This window comes from Megachile rotundata, chromosome 10 (genome assembly GCF_050947335.1).
Source record: "Megachile rotundata isolate GNS110a chromosome 10, iyMegRotu1, whole genome shotgun sequence".
Classification (NCBI taxonomy): Eukaryota; Metazoa; Arthropoda; class Insecta; order Hymenoptera; family Megachilidae; genus Megachile; species Megachile rotundata.
This window is the reverse complement of record NC_134992.1, coordinates 9223995-9239552: the sequence shown is the minus strand read 5'-3', so window position 1 is coordinate 9239552 and position 15558 is coordinate 9223995. Positions and strand designations below refer to the sequence as shown.

The window sequence follows — 15558 nt, the reverse complement described above, 5'->3', positions numbered from 1 at the left end:
AAGTGACAATCAACATCACCAAAGAATAATAATGAATGTAAAGAGGAGTTAGTGTCCGATAATCGAAGGGTATAATTGAATCGCGAGAAACGGTAGGTAGAAAATAAAAAAGATTGAGCGCGTCGTTAGAATCGGTGACCAGCTGAATCGAATGTTCAATTCCGAAGTTGATTATCGAACATTTCCAATCAAACGTCGGTTATATCGGAAATCGAAACGGTTCCGAGGCTAGGATCAAAAATACAACTAGAAAGGGGGACGATTCTGTTGCCAATCTTTTGCAGTGTCTGTCCTCGGAAGAGAAATTCGTTTTTCATGTCGGTGATTGGTTCCGGGAGTCTCTTTGAAAATGGTATCAGTCTGGCGGACTAAAAAGGGGAAAGGAAATTCGTGGACAACGATAGGAAAAAAATTTGCGTTGATTAACTTATCGCGAACACAAATTACGTGTGGAAGTAAAATTTGTTCGTTTTAAAAAATGTTTGAACGTTTTACGGAGAAATTTTTTAACAATGGCAGGGAATAATGTACGTTAATTAATGTATGATTGAAAATGGAAGCAAATGACATACTGAATTAAAATTTGCTCGCTTTGAAAGTAATTAATTGTTCTAGCGAGAAATTGGTGAACAATGACAGGAAAAATGTGCGTTAATTAATTTACTGTGATAAAGAACACGAACGATGTACAAAAGTATGATTTGCTTTCCTTGAAAATAATTGTTTTAACGAGAAGTTTGTGGACAGTAACACAAAGAATGTACGTTAATTAAATTATAATTTAAAAATTTAAAAATTTACAACTCGAAAACTTGAAAACATAAAAACTTGACGACTTGAAACATTTCATAATTGCATAATAATTGAATAACTGAGTAATTAAGTAATTAAATAATTGAATAACTGAACAACTGAATAATTGAGTAATTAAATAATTGAATAATTGAGTAATTGAATAATTGAATAATTGAACAATTGAATACTTAAAAACATAACAACTCGAATACTTAACAACTCGAAGATTTGGTAACTTCAAAATCTGACAACTTAAGTAATTCAATACTTGGAAACTTAATAACTAGAAAACTTGACGACTTGAATGGTTGAATACTTGAAAACTTGACAACTCAAAAACTTAACGACTTCCCAACATGAATAATTGAATACTTGACAGATTGAAAACTTGACGACTTCCAAACTTGAATAATTGAATACTTGAGAGCTTGAAAACTTGACGACTTCCAAACTTGAATAATTGAATACTTGAGAGCTTGGAAACTTGACGACTTCAACACTTGAATAATTGAATATTTGTAAACTTGAAAACTTAAAAACGTGAAATCTTGAAACCTTGAAAACTTGAAAACTTGAAAACTTGAAAACGTGAAAGCTTGAAAACTTGAAAACTTGAAAACTTGAAAACTTGAAAACTTGTAAACTTGTAAACTTAAAAACTTGACAACTTGTAAACTTGAAAACTTGAAAACTTGAAAACTTGAAAACTTGAAAACTTGAAAACATCGAAATTATAAAATTTATAAATGTCAAAAAGTCCAAATATCAGAAAATCTTTACCCACCTGAAACTGCGAAAATTCAAAATTGTATAAAAGCTAACAACAAACAAATTCCCCCATTATTCAAAAGCTGCCCATTAAAAACGCAAGAGATGAAAATGTCCTTGATAAAATGTGAAAGTGTAATAGAGGAGCTTCCTAGTCTGACTCGCGTCATTTTTACACGCCTGAACGGTGACAATAAGTATCGAGCCCTGCAAGAACACTTGATCAAAGACTTTGAATGAAGCTGCAGCATATAAAAATGTGCTGATAGCGAAACAAAAGGCTATCTAATAGACCATTAACCATGCCAGAGTGCATGGTTCACTGGATCGAGTAACTGCGTCATTCGAATAACGAAATCAGAGACGCGAAAACGACCCACATCCTCGAATGGTGTTTTCCTCGTGCTCAACGGGGACAGGAAATTCGCTAAGTGAACCCAGAAGTTGTAGAATTTCCAGAAAATCCAGAGTACATCGACTCCTCGTGCTGAAATCGAGACGGCTTCCATGAAACTGGCTATTAAACTACATTACCTCGTGATATAGGACAATTTCCTCTTTGATATTTATCCCGTCTGACATTAACATTGCGAGAACGATGTTAAAAAGATATTAGTTTCAAGAGCTTTATCTGGCGGCGGAAGTTGAACTAGTTTTAAAAATAACTTCTCAGCGATATATCATCATAAATTTTTGTTAGTAGCTTTTATTTTGTTTAGGAGGGTCATTAGGTGGTGTGAAGTTGATAGGTAATTATTTTGGTGAAAGGGGAGTATTATTTATGGAGTTGGTAAACTGTGGTATTATGCACTGGGGCTGTTTTGGGATAATTATAAAGTTGTAAGGCATAGTAAGAGATGAATAGTCATCAATTCCCTATGTCTCCAAATCTCTACATCTCCAAATTTCTATGCTTTCAAATCTCTAGATCTTAATTCTTCACATTCTCAATTCCCTATATCCCCATTTCCCTCCATCCCCAATTCCTCAGATCCCCAACTATTTACATCTCAAATTTCTCACATTCCCAATTCCCTACATCCCTAATACCTCACACCCTCAATTCCTCACATCCCGAATTCCTCATATCTCCAATTCTTCACATCCCCAATTCCTCACATCCCGAATTCCTCACATTCCCAATTCCTCACATCCCCAATTCCTCACATCTCCAATTCCTCACATCCCCAATTCCTCACATCCCGAATTCCTCACATCTCCAATTCCTCACATCCCCAATTCCTCACATCCCGAATTCCTCACATCCCGAATTCCTCACATCCCGAATTCCTCACATCCCGAATTCCTCACATCCCGAATTCCTCACATCCCCAATTCCTCACATCCCCAATTCCTCATATCCCGAATTCCTCATATCCCCAATTCCTCACATCCCGAATTCCTCACATCCCGAATTCCTCACATCCCCAATTCCTCACATCCCGAATTCCTCACATCCCCAATTCCTCACATCCCCAATTCCTCACATCCCGAATTCCTCACATCCCCAATTCCTCACATCCCGAATTCCTCACATCCCCAATTCCTCACATCCCCAATTCCTTTCATCCCCAATTCCTCTCATCCCCGATTCCTCTCATCCCCAATTCCCTACATTCCGAATTCCTCACATCCCCAATTCCTCACATCCCCAATTCCTCACATTCCCAATTCCTCAGATCCCCAGTTCCTCACATCCCCAATTCCCTACATCCCCAATTCCTCACATCCCCAATTCCCTACATCCCCAATTCCTCACATCCCCAATTCCCTACATCTCCCAACTCCTATATTTCAAAATCCCTCACCCCAAAATTCCTACACCTCAAAATCCTTGAATCCTCTAAATCCTCTAAATCCCCAAATCCATCTCAAATTTCCACATCCCCTAATCCCTATAATCTCCCCCCACCCCAATATCCCTATATCCCCGTCCCCGTCCCCTACATCCGCCGTCTACATCAACACCTAATTTCCATCTCGAAGTATCTATATAAAGAATCTACAAAGAGAACAACAAGAACATAGTAGTCATTTAAAATTCGATCGATCGCAAAACGTTACCGTTGAAATCGTCCGTCGAACGATTCACTTGTGGAAGGGAAACAGATAAGAAGAACAAAGCTGGCAGTCGAAGTTAGGATTGCGAGACAGGTGGCCGAGTAATGCTCACCGCGTGTAAAAACCTCTACGATCGGATCATCTTTTACCGTCGCGCTCAGAAGAAACGGCTATGAGAACACGGTGTAATATAACGCAGTGTCCGCGCGAAGATTACCTTTTTATTCGCTGTTTTAATACCTCATCAAGGGTGATCACCGGGCAGGAACGATTGCTGGTGTCGTTGCAGGACTTGGAGTATGATTAAAGATATTTTTGTAGAAGAACTGTGTTTTGTGCTGTTTAACTGACTGATTTCTGGGGAGCTTTTGGTACTTTTTGAAGGTTATTAAGGTATTATTATTTTGAAGACGTTTTTTAATTTTTGATTGATTTTATGTGTATGAGGGTTGACTTGGTTAGGTTTATGATTGAGTAGATATTTAAATAGGTTTCTGTTTTATTTGTGTTTGTCCACATGAGGATTGGCTTAGATACTTGGTCTACTTCTTTGTCCAAGATTCTACTTTTCAAGATTTGTCTAAAATTCTTTTTTTCAAGACTTGTCAAGGTTCTCATTTATCTAGATTTGTCAAGATTGCTTTTTATCTAAACTTCTCTTCATCTGGATTCCTATTTGCATAGATTTGCCCAAATTCCTGGAACCCTACTTGCCCAGATTCATACTTATTCAGATTCCTGTGTTCCTTTGAATTTGCCCTGATTTCTATTCTGCCAGATTTGGATCTTTCTAGGCACCTATTTTCCCAAATCCCTATTCGTCCAGATCCCTATTTGACCAAACATTTATTTGCTTAGGACCCTATTCACCTAGAATCATATTCGACCGAATTCCTATGTGCTCAGATGTGGATCTGTCCATATTTCTGATCAGTCAGATTCGGATCTTTTGAGATCCCTATTTCATCAAATTTCTATTTGCTCAAATTCCTATTTTCCCAAATCCCTATTCGTCCCTGTTCGTCCAAATAGGATGCATATATTCGTCCCTATTTGTCCAACTCCTTATTTAGCCAAATATTTATTTGTCTAGAACCCTATTCAGCTTGATCCACATTCAACCCTCTGCACTCCTATGTCAAGTGTGACTCGACATTACATTTCTCTTGGATCTTATAAATAATTCAGATATAAGTTGTATATATTTTCATTTACCTACTATTTATAATAAACGAAAAATGTATTTGTCACATACTCCACACTGTTGCAATATATTTTACTGAGAACCCCTAATGTACTTTATAAATGAAGAACCTGATAGCTAATAGAAATTAATGAGTGCGAAGGTCCACATGAAAAGCTCGTTATCCCCATACTCGACGAAGAATAGCACACCAGACTTAATTTCAATATCCAAATGTCGAGGAAGCCGATAATGGAACGTGCGAGAAAACAGTGCCGGGTCCATTCGCACGGTTGAATTAATTAAACGTTTCCCTTGTTGCGGGAAAGAAACCAACTTCCGGTACGACGTCGAATCGAGCGGTTCGTTGATTTTGATAAGCTCGCAATGTTCTCGTTGAGCCGAGCGGTTAACGCAGCCGCTGGTCATTTGTCTGTGGAAACGTTAACACCGACCACATCCGAATTGCAAATTCTGTGATAATGGAAGACGTGCGGCTGAATATAAACCAGCACTCCGCCACCTTTGTGCACGCGAACCGTTTCTTTAACGACCATGTGAACGCCGTTAGGGTCAGCTCCACGAAAATTAGCTGCTGTTTGCAAACGGAATTATTTCAAAATTCTTGTTCGCATTTATCATCCTACTCATTTTCAAGCTCTTTAGAGTTTTTAGAATTTTTACCAGTTTCTACAATTTTTGTAAATTTAGAGATTTTTTATGTTTGTTAAAAATGAAGAGGTTCGTGTGTTCAGTGTGAACTTTTTCCAAGTTACATATGTGGAAAGTTACAGCTAATTCAACTTCCTCAGAAATTTTTGAGGTTATGAAATTCACTATATTTTAATTTCATTCTAAATCCATGACAATTACATGCAAATTAACTCTGAACGAATTTATAATAGAAACATAATACACATATGTAACTTATTATGTTCCTGAACGAATTTATAATAGAAACATAATCCACACATATAATTTATTATGTTTCTGAACAAATTTATAATAGAAACATAATCCACACATATAATTTATTATGTTTCTGAACGAATTTATAATAGAAACGTAATTCACATATGTAACTTATTATGTTTCTATTATAAATTCGTTCAGAGCTAATTTGTATGTAATTGCCATGGGTTTAGAATGAAATTAAATTATAGTAGATTTCATAACCTCAAAAATTTTCTGAGGAAGTTGAATTAGTAACCTTACTAATTTACGTCAATTCGGATGTAAATTCAGAACTTCACATTCAGATGCATATTGATAGTTAGACAACATTTATATAATTCACAAGATGTATATAAATAGTAACACTATTAATTGTAACACTACTAATTATACTCAGAGTAACAAACTCTCAGTGCAAATAAAAAATGTTATACAAAGAGTACAATATATGTTTATATTTAAAATATATGTTCATATTTTTCTTCTCACAATTACATGTTTTACAAAAAGAAATAAGAACGTCACATGCAGAACCACAAACGCTCCATCACGAAAGCCCTCCATTTTGTTGAACGCTCACCTCATTCTTCTCCAAACTTCCCTTTATCAATTACACATGTATCTGTCCGTATCAAAGCGTTAAACGCGTCGTTAATCCGAGCTGTCAGACAGAACCAGTTTTCGTTATTTACGTTCTCGTAACGCAAAACGCCCGGCACTAAACGGGACCAAACAGCGATATTGGAGCGAGAAAACACAGCACGGATTAACTGCGTTGTACAAGCGTTGCAGTTGTAGTACCTTGGACCTCATTCGGCAAGATACTAAATGCGTTTCTGCAGGTTCGATAAACACGCTTCGGCAACAGCTGTTGCGTGTAATCGCCTTGCATCGGTGATTTATTGGAAACAGCCCGGGCATTAAAAAGAGTTCTTAGCGAAGATAATTGCGACAGAATGCGGATGTTTGTTTTCAGGAGGCGAAGAGGCAAAGGTGAGGAAGGCTGTGGTCTTCTAGCGAAACTTTGGGCGAAGAAAACGGGCCAAGGTTGAACTAGGCTGAGGAATTTCCGGCTTCTAAACCGATGAGCGGTTGTTTGAAACTACTGGTTGCTTTGCGTGCAGTTTATCGTCGTTTGTAATAGCAAACGCGAGGTGGATGTCGAACTTTACTATGGCAGTGGACAGCCTTTGTGGAGACACGAAAGGTATGTATGGTTTATGCAAAACTTTGTGTAATTATAGAGAATGTGGTGGTGGAGAGAAGTGGTGCAGGGAAAAGTTTGGTGAGGATTTATGTGTTGGGGATTTTTCAGAAATTTTGTTAAGGGACGTTGAGGGTTTGGGGATGTGGGAATTTGGGGATTTTGGGATTTGGGAATTTAGGAATTTGGGGATCTGAGGATGTGGGCATTTAGGGATTTGAGGATTTAGGAAATTGGGAATTTAGTAATCTGGGGATTTAGGGATCTGGGGATCTGAGGATATGGGGATTTAGGGATTTGGGGATCTGAGAATATGGGGATCTAGGGATTTGGGGATCTGAGAATATGGGGATCTGGGGATTTGGGGATTTAAGAATTTGGGGATTTAGAAACTTGAGAATCTGACGATATGAGGATTTAGAGATTTGGGAATTTAGAGATTTGGAGATCTGAGGATGTGGGCATTTAGGGATTTGGGGATTTAGGGATTTGGAGATCTGAGGATATGGGGATTTAGGGATTTGGGGATCTGAGAATATGGGGATCTAGGGATTTGGGGATCTGAGAATATGGGGATCTAGGGATTTGGAGATCTGAGGATGTGGGGAATTAGGGATTTGAGGATTTAGAAATTTGGATATTCAGGAATTTGGGGATTTAGAAATTTGGAAATTTAGTAATTTGAGGATTTAGAAACTTGGGAATCTGATGAGGATATGGGGATTTAGAGATTTGGTAATTTAGGAATTTCAGCATTTAGGGATTTGGTGATCTGAAAATGTGGAAATTTAGGGATTTGGGAATTTAGGAATTAGGGGATTTGAAAATTTATGGATTTAATCCAATTTAGAAGTTTAATAAATTGGAATCTAGAAATTTAGGTACTTAGATATTTAAGAATTTAGGGATTTAGGTATTTAGAGGTTGAAGAATTCAGAGATTTAGTTATTTAAAATTTTAAGAATTTAGTGATCTAAGGATTTGGAAATTTGAAAGTTAATTTGGAATTTTAGAGATTTGGTGTTTGAAGTTCTGAAAATTAGTAATTTTCTGAAAATTAGTAGATCCTTCCTAGATCCCTTTTAGATCTTTCCTAAATCCTTCTTAGATTTTCTAATTTTGAAAGTTTGCTAATTTGGAAGTTTTAGAGATTTGGGGTTTAAAGTTCTAAAAATTGTAATTATCTATAAATTCCTAGATCCTTCCTAGATCCCTCTTAGATCTTTCCTAAATTCCTCCTAAATTTTCTAAATTTGAAAGTTCGCTAATATTGAAGTTTTAGTAACTGTGAGTTAGAAGTTCTGATAAATGCTAGATCCTTCCTACATCCTTCATAAATCCTTCTTAAATCCTTCTTAGATCTTTCCTAGATCCTTCCTAGATCTGTCCTAAATCCTTCTGTCCTAAATTTTCTAAATTTGAAAGTTCACTAATTCTGAAGTTTTAGTGATTTTGAGTTAGAAGTTCTGAAAATTCCTAGATCCTTCCTAAATCCTTCATAAATCCTTCTTAAATCCTTCTTAGATCTTTCCTAGATCCTTCCTAGATCTTTCCTAAATTTTTCCTAAATTTTCTAAATTTGAAAATTCTCTAATTTTGAAGTCTTAGTGGTTCTGGGTGAGAAGTTCTGAAAAATGCTATATCCTAACTAAATCCTTCATAAATCGTTCTTAAATCCTTCCTAGATCTTCTCTAGATCCTTCCGAGATCCATCATGAACCCTCCTTATATTCTCTCCATAACTCCCTCTAATTTTCTTCCTCCTTCTCTGTAAAATATCCCTAAACAGCAACGTAACACTGTAGTTCCAGAGCGTTCTCCCATCGACGTGAGGAAGGAACCCAAGGCACATCGAAATTACCATTCTACCGTCGACTAATTGCAATTTCACGGAATTTCCGTCACCCCGGTCGGACGCGTCATGTCGTCCTACGAGGGACGCGTTTACGAGCGGAATCTTACTTGAAGACGCCAATTGGCAAAGGGGATACACGCGGCTTTAGTAGCTCGCAAATTAAAATGTCAACGCCCGCCACGGATCCATTGCCTTCCACCGTTTCCGGGGAACTGACGACCACGCTTATACCAACGGTAACCAAAATCGATACGCGACTGGACGCCAATCCTATCTCGGTGGTTTTGGCGGTATCGATAGTCTGCATTTTATCGCCGATCACCGTCACCGGCAACTCCATTATCCTGGCCGCTTTCTATAAGTACAAGAGGCTCAGGACTGCATCCAATTACTTGCTGGTCTCTTTGGCAGTCAGCGACTTTGGGGTGAGATACTATTTAAGATACTGGTCTGTCTTGAACAGATGGTAGTGCCATCTTCGTTGAGAAATTTAGATGTACTTCCAAGATTATAGTATAGGTTGGTTTTAAATTAACTGTTTGAAGGGATGTTTTATATTAAGAGAAAAACTTGTAATGGACAATTTTTTAGCACAAGTACACTCTTTTTTAAAAGTGACGAGATGTGATGTATTTCATTTGATGAACATATATGCATATACATACACATACATGTGGCATAGATATACACATATGTATACATCATATGCACACATATGTATGTGATGTGGATATGATGTATTTCATTTGATGAACATATATGGATATACATATACATACATGTGGTATAGATATACACATATGTATACATCATATGTGCACATATGTATGTGACGTATATGTGATGTATTTCATTTGATGAACATATGTGGATATACATACACATACATGTGGTATAGATATACACATATGTATACATCATATGCACACATATGTATATGATGTGGATGTGATGTATTTCATTTGATGAACATATATGGATATACATGTACATACATATGTATATGGATATACATACATATGTATACATCATATGTGCACATATGTATGTGACATATACGTGATGTATTTCATTTGATGAACATATGTGGATATACAAACACATACATATGGTATAGATTTACACATATGTATGTAGACATATATGACATAGATATGGTATTGAAAATACATGGAATTAAAAGTATATAATATATAGATCGAATTAAAAATATATACATATGGATAGAGGCAGTTAAAAATATATACATGCATAGAAATAAAAATATACATATGGGTAGAGGGAGTTAAAAATATATACATGCATGGAGATAAAAATATATAAATATATGAAGTTAAAAATAAATAAATACATGATTTTAAAAATATATGAATACAAACTTCGAAAGATTTCAAAGATTAATTTATCGAATGGCTTTTGACCAAAGAATGTCATGTCTTTAAAGAATGTAATGGTACAGCACCATGGTTCATCAATGTTTTATGTCATTTTTCATGCATTGTATCGAACATACTAATATATGTAATAATTTATAAACATCACGTAACAAATTTGACGTTTTCTCACAGGTCGGAGTGTTCATGCCCATTGGAATGCAGCTGGAGCTATCCGGCCTACCGGAAAATGGCGTCTCCACGTTGTGTATCATACCGTACTGCATTGTCATCGCTCTGTGTAGCGTGAGCGTGTTGGTGACAGTAGCAATTGCCGTCGATCGGTTGACATCATTAGCACAACCTCTCAGATACAAGAACATCATTACTCATAGCAGCATTGAGAAATATATCGCTGTGTTCTGGATCTATGCGATCGCCGTTGGCCTCTCGCCATTGATATACGCTGAGGTGACTGGAGAAACGGAACAGTACAGGTAATATAATCTTGATTTCGTAGTTAAACAATGTTTTAACAGCTTTAAAAGTTTTGAAAGTCTCAAAGATAATAGTCGAGGAAGATTTTCGTTCGGTAGCGACGAGTGGTTATGTTTTAAGAAGAGTTTACGTAGGTAATCTTACATAAAAATTGAAAATTTATTATTTGGAAATAATACATTAAGTTGGAGGCTTGTTAGAATTAACAGAGTAGTTAACTAGTTAAGTGGACTAATTTTTGGTAATTTATTACGAAGATTTTCGTTTGGTAAGGTCGTGGTTATGTTTTAAGAGGATTTTACGTAGGTGATCTTGTATAAAAATTGAAAATTTACTTTTTGCAAATGATACATTAATTTTGAGGCTTGTTAGAATTAACAGAGTAGTTGACTAGTTAACTACTAGTTAACTAGTGACTAGTTAAGTTGACTAATTTCTGATAATTTATTATGAAGATTTTCGTTTGATAAAGTCGAGGGTAGATTGTAAGAGGATTTTACATAGATGGTCTTGCATAAAAATTAAAGATTTATTGTTTGGAAATAATACATTAATTTTGAGCCTTATTAACGGAGTAGTTGACTAGTTAAATAAACTTATTAATATTAAAATATATTAAAATTACGGATATTGTACACACGTAGTTTATCACAATGAACAGATAGTATATCATTTTTTATCCACATCATTTGACCTTTGCGTTTCCACATAGTAGACTCCTTGAGATAACAGGAATATGAAATTCGAAGGCACGATCCGAATGTATCTTCCTCGATTCCGCACGATAACTGAAGTCTATTCGACAAACATTCTGAAAATTGTTAAAATCAAATTGCTCGGTAGTCACGTTCCTCAAACAGAGATAAAACGATGAATCGAAGGACGAAACTAAGCAATATCATAGCTAGTTCTGATTGAGAATATATCAGTTCATATTTTGTCGATAAGAAAACAGTTTCATTCTTGTAACATCACATATGTGAACACATACATGTGTTTCAATGTTCCATATGTGATCACAATTGACTACTTCATGTTATTTAAAACGTACAAATTATGCATTAAATTTTTCCTAATTAAACTGCAATAGTTTAATATTATTATCTAACAATTACATCATTTATTTTTGTAATAATAATAATTTATAATAGGTCGAAATAGAAAGTTAAACTTTTGTTAAACCACATCATTTTTTTATGCTACATAAGACAATTTACATTTTACTCTTTAACAATGCATAATTAAAAATAATTAATATTCGGTTGAAAAACAAAATACAAACACCTTGTTCCTTTAATTTTTTAGAAATTATGTATTGAATACAGAACCATCTATTTCTTAGATTTATTCAATGAAGAGAAGAAAATTGAATTCACCCCATAAATATCATAGTGTTATCCAACCGATATGAAATAACAAGCATCGTAACAGGTGTTACATTCGCACAAATGTAACAATCACGATCTAATTTTCTTATATCCATCAAACACCGCATACAATTACCAGTTCACGTAACCCGCTGTTATCCAATACAAAGTTAAACTACAAAGCGTAACATCTATCTCCAATTTCAACAAACATCTTTCCAATAATAAAGAGATCTTTCCATAAAAAAAAGAGATCTAAAAAATATACGAATTCTTTTCTATATTACAAGAATACACATATAGAATCAATACAGCAACGGACTTTTATTATCATCAGATTTCGATAGAAACCACCCCTAAATTGTTGGGATTCAATAAAGGCGACCCTCGAATTATAGGACTTATCGATGATAGCCGCTGGTTCGTAAAACTAGATGATGACAGTTCCTGAACTTTCCGAATCATGGAATTCAATCACGAGCTGGACCCAACCTCGACAATAACAATTCCCTAGTCGTAAAAATAATGGAGGGTGAACTGATCTCTTTGTTATCGATTTTGAATGACCTATCATATCGTGTATGTGTTTGGGGGTTTTTAGTTTTGGGGTATTTGGGACGCAAGATTTTTGGGGTTTTGGAATTTTGAAATTTGGGGAGATAGGGAGATAGGGAGATAGAGAGATAGAGAGATAGGAAGGTAGAGAAATAGGGAGATAGGGAGATAGGGAGATAGGGAGATAGGGAGATAGGAAGATAGGGAGATAGGGAGATAGGGAGATAGGGAGATAGAGAGATAGGGAGATAGGGAGATAGGGAGATAGACAGCTAGGAAGGTAAGGAAATAGGGAGATAGAGAGTTGGGAAGATAGGGAGATAGGGAGATAGGAAGATAGGGGGATAGGGAGACAGGGAGATAATAATATAGGGACATAGGGGTATAGGGACATAGGAGTATAGCCACATACGGGTATAGGGTCATACGAGTATAGGGACATAGGGGTATAGGGATATAAGCATATGGAGATCTAAGAATGTAGTCATATAGGTATACATATGTAGACATATGAGGTATGTATATGAGGTAGACATATGTAGACATATGAGGTATACATATGAGGTAGACATATGTAGACATATGAGGTATATACATATATGAGGTAGACATATGTAGACATGTGAGGTATGTATATGAGGTAGACATATGTATATGAGGTTACATACATCCACATATGTAGACATACATGTATAATGTTATAAAGGATATGGTGGCATAGGGATACAGAGATATAGGACGAGGTATGAAAAAATGAACCCCTCTGCATCCCTTCATAATTCTTCAAGTCCACCATACATATCGAACTTCCAACACAATTCCGCGAACTTGCAATATCTCGAACATGCAAAATTGAAAATACTAAACAAAAGGAGGGTTAAAATCGCGGAAGCTATATGGAGATTTCAGCAATGCCGCAATCAATGCTAAACTGTCACATCACGTGTACGGCTAACAAAGGGACGCGTGCTTCGTAGAATCGAATTAATTAGACGATGTTGCGATCGCGTGTTAGTTACATAACGAAACCGACTAACGAACCAAACTAATTTGCTTTCTGTTACAGCGGCAATTGTAGATTCGGGGCGGCGGTGCTACCACCGGTGAGGGTGTTCCTGGTGGTCGCAGTATGGGCACCCAGTGCTCTTGTCCTCCTCTGTTGTTACATGTACGTGTACCTGGTAGCACGTGCACACGCACGTGCCATTTATACGGTCGAGTTGTCGTTCAGGCATCAAACGCAGACCCTGCCATTGCCACGTTACGGGCAAACATTGGCAGTCACCGTCGGGGCATTTCTCATTCTTTGGCTTCCCTTTCAGGTTCGTCTTTAATTTCTTTCATGGTCTTAAGTCGATGTCGTTTACTTTTATAATTAAAATCCAAATTAAAAAATATTATAATACTGACTTGTTTGAACTTCAAGTTAAAAAAATTGAAACATGTGAACTTACACATATGTGGAATTAAAAAATCATTATATGTAAACTTACACGTATGTGGAATTAAAAAATCATTATATGTGAACTTACACATATGTGGAATTAAAAAATCATTATATGTGAACTTACACATATGTGAAATTAAAAAATTATTATATATGAACTTACACATATGTGAAATTAAAAAATTATTATATGTGAACTGACATAAACTTCAAGTAAAAAAATTGAAGAATGTAGTCTTACACATATGTCAAAAATTAACAATGATATAATATAAACTTACATGAACTGCAAACTAAAAAAATATTATGATACTTTCTTACACGAACATCAAATAAAAAAATTGAAATATGTGGAGTTACGCATATGTACAAAATTAAAAAATGATATAATATAAACTTATGTGAACTTCAAATTAAAAAAATCTTATAATATAAACTTACATGACCTGCAAATTAAAAAAATATTATAATACTTTCTTACACGAACTTCAAGTTAAAAAATTGAAGAATGTGGACTTACACATATGTACAAAATTAAAAAATGATATAATATAAACTTATATGAACTTCAAATTAAAAAAATCTTATAATATAATCTTACATGAACTTCAAATTAAAAAAATATTATAATACTTTCTTACACGAACTTCATATTAAAAAATTGAAAAATGTGGACTTACACATATGTGCAAAATTAAAAAATCATACAATATAAACTTACATGAACTGCAAGCTAAAAAAATATTATAATACATTCTTACATGAACTTCAAATTAAAAAATTGAAAAACGTAGCCTTACGCATATATTAAATTAAAAAAATCATTAAATATAAACTTCTATAAATTTCAATTTAAAAAAATATTATAATAGAGACATACAGGAACTTCGAATAAAGAAATTGAAAAATGTAAAAGCACTGATAAAAAAATTCATAAAAATGTAATAACATGAATTTAATATTTTGAGAGAGAGAATATGAGAAATTCAAGAATATCGTAATATAAAAATTGACTATCACGAGATCGCTATAAGAGAAACGAGATCCGCTCATTTACATAGTTACGTTCTTTTATTAAAGTCACCGTAGCTTCGGTATCCCGAATGACCTATCATTAATAAAACGGGAGCATAAATGTTACGGTGGAGAGACTGGAAGTGGTTTAACGTCAGCATTTATATGCATTGGAAAAATGATGGTTAGATGTGAAACATGGACCGCAGAGTGTTAAACTCTTTTATAGAACAGCACGCGTTAGCTTTTGTCTGACTACTGTTATTCTCGTACTACTGCCGCGTCGGACATACGCGACATCAATTCTACTTTGTCACGAGCCATATGCTCGTTGCCATCTCTGATACAGAATTTAACTACGACGCGAGCTGCATACTGAAATCGCACTTCTGTCGCAAACTACATTTCTTATGACTCTACTTTTATAAAGGGAAACGTTTCGTGATCACAAATCACTTTGCGATGCAATGGTACGGAAAATTTG

General features: G+C 35.3%; 1 protein-coding gene across 1 annotated transcript in view; it reads left to right on the top strand.

The window, feature by feature from the left end:
- LOC100875371 (uncharacterized) overlaps window positions 1-15558 on the top strand; it is a 116958-nt gene that overhangs the window by 89454 nt on the left and 11946 nt on the right. Inside the window, exons 3-6 of the mRNA XM_012281933.2 lie at window positions 6738-6968; window positions 8771-9245; window positions 10389-10690; window positions 13680-13935. Coding sequence (XP_012137323.2) covers window positions 8985-9245; window positions 10389-10690; window positions 13680-13935 — 819 coding nt within the window. The 5' untranslated portion in view covers window positions 6738-6968; window positions 8771-8984. The remainder of the gene's footprint in view (window positions 1-6737; window positions 6969-8770; window positions 9246-10388; window positions 10691-13679; window positions 13936-15558) is intronic.